At 39.8% G+C, this 7,530-nt stretch overlaps 1 protein-coding gene across 1 annotated transcript; it reads right to left on the reverse strand.

Moving 5' to 3' along the window:
• Positions 1 to 1,202, reverse strand: LOC135595508 (zinc finger A20 and AN1 domain-containing stress-associated protein 5-like). The gene is made up of 2 exons (XM_065086518.1): positions 1,061 to 1,202; positions 1 to 782 (listed from the first exon to the last, which is right to left on the reverse strand). The coding sequence occupies exon 2, from the start codon at positions 733 to 735 to the stop codon at positions 241 to 243; it is 495 nt and encodes a 164-aa protein (XP_064942590.1). The 5' UTR covers positions 736 to 782; positions 1,061 to 1,202; the 3' UTR covers positions 1 to 240.
• Between the last annotated feature and the right edge of the window lie 6,328 nt (positions 1,203 to 7,530).

Genomic DNA, 7,530 nt, shown 5'->3' on the forward strand with positions numbered 1-7,530 from the left:
TTAAAAGAAAAATAAGTGGGAACTACTAATTAATAATAGTTTACATTTTCCAGGCTTTTTTTTAACCACCACCAGCACCTAAAAAGAAAAAAAGAAAAAAAGAAAAAAAGAAATGGAGAAAGCAATCCACCAGAAAGCCGTCAATCATCATCATATCACAAGGGAGTGGGGTCTCCACCGGGACGAGATCGGGGCCGTCCATCGAGCCGGGGGAAGGGGGAGACGGAGGGTGGAGATTCTTCAGATCTTGTGGAGCTTGTCGGCCTTCACGACGGGGTTGTCGCGGGCGATGGCCGCGCGGCCGGCCGCCTTGAAGTCGAACGTGCAGTCGTGTTGCTCGGCGTACCGGTGGACGCCGCAGTAGGTGGCCCCGCACCGGCACTGGAACCCCGTCAGCCCCACCCTCTTGCGGCACCTCGCGCACCGGCTCGGCCCCTCCGCCGCGCTCTTCTTCTTCTCCGTCTCCTCCGGCGGGTCGGCCGGGACAGAGGCGCCGCTCACCTCCTCGTCAACCACGACGACGGCTGGGGAAGAGGCAGGGAAGGATTTCGCGACGGTGAGCATCGCAGACGCGGCGGCAGAAGAGGCCGGCTGCTGCTGTCGCTCCTGCTCCTCCTTGAGGCGGTGATCGCGGTAGCATTTAGAGCAGAGGTTGAGCGTCGCGGGGCTCCCGAAGAAGCCACAGTTGTTCGCGCAGAGGCGGTGGCCCTCCTGGCATCGCTGCTCTTCCGCCATTCTCCTCCCTCCCCTTTCTTTCCAGATCAATCGCTCGGCCGGTCAATCTACACGCGACCAATAGCAAGCACACATCAAATATTATAGATCGACCACCAAATCCGCCCCTTTTCTCCCTCTGACAATAATATAAAAAACAAATCTTTGGCGTTACGGATCCACAAAATCCATTGCTTCCGGTTCAAGAAAAAGGCAACACCACAACCCAAAAGCTCAAACAACCTCTACAGCAAGGAATCCCATCAGAAACATGCGCATGGCATACCGTCTCAACGATCTCCACAACCACAAAAAGAGAAAGAGAGAAAGATTGAGAAAACGGCACCTTGTTACGTGAGAACAAGGCGAACACCAAATCGGTGCCTTGAACCGCGTGGCCGATTCCAAGGGAGGAGGGGAGGAGAAGAATAGGATTTCGCGGAGGACTAAAAGGGTACGGGAGTGGGAGGAGGCAGCAGCCTGGCTATGGGAGGAAGAGGGTCTCGGGGCTGGGGTTGTAATATAGGGAAAGAGGTGGTCAGAGATGGAGATAGAGAGAGAATTAGGGATTCTATATGATAAAAAAGAATAACAAAATGGAAGCGAAAAAGAAAGAGGGGGAGATAAAGCCGGACGCGAGGTGGGCGCGCAGCACCGGAGATTTTTTTGGGTATCGAGGAAAAAGAGAGTACGTGGCGTCGTCTCTCAGAAACCAGGGGGTGGGTTTTGGTGGGGCCGGAGATGATTCCACCTCCCCCTGATCTGCCTTCCCCGCCTCCCTTCGTGGGTAAAATTGGGGGCGGGACGGGCACGGCGAAGGACGCGGATCGCCTGTCCGAACCCGAACAGCGTCGACGGTGAGTCCCTCGTGACGGCTTCTGATTGGTTGTCATCTGTGGGCGCCACGTTTCGATCCAAACTTGGAGGTGAGGGAGAGAGGTGTTTGATGGGCTAACCCAAACACCACTAATCTAGAAGTCGGGTTGATCTCAAACCAGATGCAGTTCGAAAGGACGCTCGAAGTCACGCGCAGCTTCTTCGGTGTCCAATAATAGAGTCACATCAAAGATCTTAGGAAATGTTTAATTTGGACAGTGCAAGTGACGGATTTAATTGGCAGGTTGAATTTAGGTGAAAGATTATAATTGTCATTTAGCGTTATTGGTTTGTTCAAAATACTTATTATATTAAACAATTGTGTGACATGGTATTATTATTATTGAGCGAAGGCGAAGATAAATTTTTGTATTTTATTTATAATTTTTAAATTGGTTAGGTAATTCGATCGTTAAGGTGAGTCAAAGTCGATCGAAACTTTGTTCAAAGACGAGGCTTGATTATACCAAATAAGAAATAAGTAGGTTTCGATTGTTTGACTCGTTGAGGTTAAAGATAATCTTGACAAGTCAACACTTGTCACAAGCTTTTTGTCGTCTTGAATTTTCTAGAAAATTAAATCGAGATAAGCTTGATATATTTTTTTTTATGTAGTACATGGATTCGAATAGTTCAAAAAATTAAGTAAATTATTAGTTTTAAAAAAAATAGGAGAACATATGAAAAAATAAGTAAGCATACGAGATCTTTTTATGATAATTTATTCTAATAATTAGGAGAAAATGAACGATTGAATGATTTTGTATAATAATAACGAGGGATCGTCTACTTATGATATATAAGTGTCAAGATGTGATCATTGATGTATTAGATGTTTGAATTGATGTGATACTAATGATAATATGACATGTGATTCATATATTAGATTCCTTTATCATGATCTAAATTATGTAACAAATAATATGTCTTATCATGCCCAAGAATCTATAATTATATAGCTATTTGTTGAGTCAATAAATACTTAGGAAAGATCATAATTATACGAGTCATCGACATGAGAAATGATCATAATTATATAGCTATTTGTTGAGTCGATAAACATGTTCACGATTCGAACAAGGAAAAGGTTTATCATAAATACTTAAAAATATCCTGGTATCAATGAAATAATCAAGTGAATCAACATAAGTTTAAATGGATTGAAACTCCTTTTATTTTTTAGCATATAAGAATAATTAGATACAACGAAAAAAAAAACTTAGTTAATGCAAATTAAAGCCAAGAACTTGAACATCCTTTCATAAATAATATATCTCTTAACTTATTAGAGAAAATATTTTAGAAGCAATATTTTTCTTCATAATCCAACAACAAAAATAACATGCACCTAAATAGAAACTAAATCCCCACTTGCAACTCATGTAACTTTTCTTTGTAAAGTAAATCTCTGTATAACGATCATCATCAGATTATAAGTTAGAAGATCATTTTCCCTCTTTGTATTTATTCCGAGAAGAGAAAATTAAATATCTTCTCGTTCTCTTTTCGATAGAAGCAAAACAAAAAAAAAAAAATCTTTTTTATTTTTATATTTAAGATTTATAATTCTTATTGAGATATTCGAATTGGAATATCATTTGATATGGTTTAAGATTTCAAAAAGAGATTTATAATCGAATAAAAGCCCACCACTGCCTTCTCTATCTATGCGCTTAATTGATCAGTAACCAAATCCATTTCTCTCTCGTCGCTCATTCTTTTCTCTCCACCGTCCAAAGTATAAGGCGGAAAAGTAATATGGCTTTTATGTCCATGTTGGTCGTTCTTATCCGGATGGACCGGCCGACCATCAAAGAAAAAAGAATCAATCATTGTTGACCTCATTCTCTCGTATGAACTGCACTCAACTTTAATGTGGTATGCAGATTAGGCTGTTGAATTATGCATCAACTTTCGCCTTTTTATTACACATCGTTATTTATGTTCATATATATATATATATATATATATATATATATATATATATATATATATATATATATATATATATAATATCATTATTGTTCCAGGTGAGGTGGATAATGTTCTTCCAACCACTCTTATAAGTGGCGACGCTGCGACCATTGTGATTACGTTGGGCGGTGGTGCCAATCGTGGGTACACAGCGCCGACTCTTACATTTCTGTTTCCGCGCTAAACGACCATGGCATGCGCCGCGGGTGGACGACGACGGATTCATACACTTCTCTGACATGTGCTCACTTGTATACCTGGATGTTCATTGGGCAACTATAATCGGTCCCGAAGGTCGAAACGTCAGGTATGGGGAGCGTAAGTGAAGCAAGGGCAGCAAAGGTTCGAGCTAATTCGTGGGGCCCACGCAACGGAGAACTAGTTGGGTCGGGTATGTGGTACGTGACGAAGCGCGAGTGCGTCTTCGAAGTGGGTCTGAAACGAGTACAGCGACAATGCAGCTTACGTCGTATCCCGGCAAATGGGGCCCACTTGAAATTTCATTCTTATCCATCCACTTCGCGGGGCCCGCCGGGAGTTGTGAGGCTGTGCGGCTGTCAGAAGTGACGCGATCCTCGTCGAAGGGAATCTATCGCTGCCTTTTGGTTGCCTCGTCACCCGAGGTGGGTACGGGTTCCTTTCTCCTCGGTATTTTGGCAACTTCCTTCTCAAAAATAAAATATCTAGTAATCACCTTTTTATCATAAAATATTTTATTTTTATTTTATTCTCATCTTTGTATTCTAAAAAATAAAATTATTCTTGATTTTCATTCGATCATCGTCTTTATCTTATCACGATTATCTCTATCTCTCATCATCGCTTCTGTTTCATTATAAGATCTTGTTGTCTCGATCATCTGAATCTCATTATGCTCACACCTCTCCATCTCACGCTAGCTCGGTTCTATCTTAACGTTACCCTCTACGTTTTTACCATCCAACTTGACTCCCTTTCTCACCCTCACCTTTGCTCTCCACCAGTCAATTCAATACTTTCCCCTTCATGACCCTCATTCATCTTCGTTGCCAATGACACTCTAGAAAAAAGATTTTGAATCTCCAAATAAAGAGAATGTACCAACAGATAAGCTCTTTAAAAAAATATGAAATTTTTTTCTTTTGAGAAAGGATTGAACTAAACGGTAAAAATATGAAGGATAACATCAAGATAAAGAGAGTCGAGAGCGAGCGAGAAAAAAGAGTGAGATAAAGACAATATAAAGATCATGAATAATCTTAATTTTTATAAAATAAAATTTTTTAATTTACCCCCACATCTTTCTTCCCAACACATTATTCAGACTACAAACCAAAAGGCATAGGAAACAAAATTGATCCACACTAAAAAAAGAAAAAGCTAAGTCCGCACCATCGATCATCGTCGTGGGAAGTTCACATATAAAGTCATCCAAAATTGGGGAATTCACGTGTGACATTGCGTTTTAATTATATCATTTTTAAATACATGCTATCATACTTTTGATTTCAAATTAGAGCAGGAGTGAACGGGGGGAAGCCCACAAGCACTCTACCAATTGCTTTGGCAGTGGATTGGAGTTTGCCGAGAACGAATTTGGTGCGAAGTGATGTATCGGCAAAAAAAGCTTTGGATTTTATATATCTCTACCAAAAAGATGGCTTTAGCTTTTCTAACGAAGACACTATAATTGAAGGGTTGGGTTGCACGAAGACATGATAACTTTTATATGGGCTTCGTCACATATCTTAAGCAATACTACAAAGAAGAATGATTCATCTTCGAATGCACTAATGGTTCATGTGGTATCCATACGATCGCCATATCAAAATGAGGTTTAGGTGGCTCGTCAACATCATGAGAGGAACGGTGACAACTACAAAAGTTACCTTGTAATCTATTAAAAGGCGCTACGACGTAGTTATTTTAGTTCCTAGCGTTTCTTTTTCTTGCCTGAAACACTAAAAATTATTAGTGTGGTAGTAGATTTTAATCGTATTTGTTTTAGAGAACGGGGTATAAATTATCAATGGTGATATGAGTACTTCCAATTCCTATAATGGAAAAAGAATTTAGTATTCTTCCTTTGAGAAAGAAAGGATTAAGAAAAAGGTTTGAATAGTATTACAGTAAGTAACTTTTTTAGTCGTGACTTCGGAGTCGACGCGGTTGGTTCAGGGCTCCAAATGGTTAGGATCAGACGCGGCTCCCCTTAGGATCTTGTGGTGGCTGATGTAGGGGATCTGGCTGGGAAGTTCCGCGGCGCCGAGCAGGTTCTGCTTCGGTCGAATACCTGCACACAGATCGGGTCGGTGGTTCGGCCCGACCCCTCCGACGATCAAGTCAGTGATGCGGAGTGGAGTTTTGAGTGAGATCGTGTACCCCCTGCCCGTTGGGAGCCATGAGGTATTTATAAGCGGGTTTGATGTTACCTGATGTGCCATCCTGCTGGAGCAGGGCCGTACCTCTGAGGGCGTCTGCAGTCGTCGTGGGCGTTGCGTGGAAGGCCGAGCTACCTCAGGGTATGGGGAGTGTTAGTCGACGCCCCCCCTACCTCGGCCAGTCATGAGGGATCGGTCGAGGAGGTCGTTTGGGTGCGGTGGGCATGGGTGCATGTCGTGTCGGTGTTAATGCTCGCTCCCTGGGGCAGTGTGCCGCACAGGGGTGACTGACGTGGGGGTGTATTACGTTAAATCTCGGGGTGTTATGTCAAATCAGTTTTTACCCCTATCAAATAGCATAGTCCATCATTCAAGAGAAAGGATACTTCAATATCTAGTTCTACTCCATAAAGTACGATTCTCCTTTGAGATTATGATTATTTAGGTTGATAGCTAACATGCCCTGATGATCAATGGACATAGATGAATTCTTTTAGGAAAGATATTTGTTTATGTATGCATTTAGTGTACAATTATTTTGTAACGAGTAGTTTTGTCGAAACTTCAAATGTTATTCAAACGTTAAACGTCTATCTCATGCGCTAACTATATAACACATTGATCAATTAGTTGACATCTTTATGTAGGGTCAATTAGTTGTCTACGTACTATTTTTCTTATATTACTAAATAAGTTTGTAATTAGAATGCATTGAATTATATGATTTATATTATATTATATTTTTCTAAAAAATTCACTCTTGAGATTTGAATGTGAGATGCCTTAAGATTTAATCATAAAAAAAGGGATTATATAATTTTTTTTCCCTCTACCGTATATGAAAAATAAACTACAACTTTGCATTTATAAGATGATATTGAATCATCTCGATATATCGTTAATTAATTATTACATAAGTAATAGGTCTCGAGTTTGGAGTTCATATATAAGTGTCATGTACTCAGGCCAATGGAATATGAACCACTAGTTTTATATTTAATCAAAATTAATTATTTCATATATAAACATAAATGAAAAGTTATATATATTTAGTTAGGAGTTTTTCCTCATCTAATCGTTGAAGGTCATGACCAATCAAAAAATATAGCTTAGGAGGCAAATTAAAAAGATGGTCGGTCTTTTTCTAGAATACTCAAAGCATGACTTAAGAGATTAGAAGGATTATGAATGAGGTATATTGCTGGTGCGAGATGGGTCCAAGTTCGAAGTTTTGGAGCCCATGAAAGCCATCAACCCACCAAAATACGAATCAGTCCACATAAAAGTATTCATCAAAATGTTTCCCAAATTTGATCAATCGATAAGTTACGAATAAGATCTACCTATGAATATGCAGCAATATATTACAATTAGGAAAGGTAGTAAATGAATATTAAACTTGTAATACAAGTCTTTGATCAACTAACAATATGTTAAAATTTAAAATATATCTTTTAAATAAGTTAATTAGATACAATTATAGAGATAAGGGTTTTAAAATTGATGACAAATCAAAGTGTCTTAAAATTAACTTTAAATCTAATTTATCATGCAAAAACCAAATATATTGAAATTGCATATTATTTTATTTGAAAAATGATGATTC

The sequence above is a fragment of the Musa acuminata genome, chromosome BXJ1-10, assembly GCF_036884655.1.
Source record: "Musa acuminata AAA Group cultivar baxijiao chromosome BXJ1-10, Cavendish_Baxijiao_AAA, whole genome shotgun sequence".
Classification (NCBI taxonomy): Eukaryota; Viridiplantae; Streptophyta; class Magnoliopsida; order Zingiberales; family Musaceae; genus Musa; species Musa acuminata.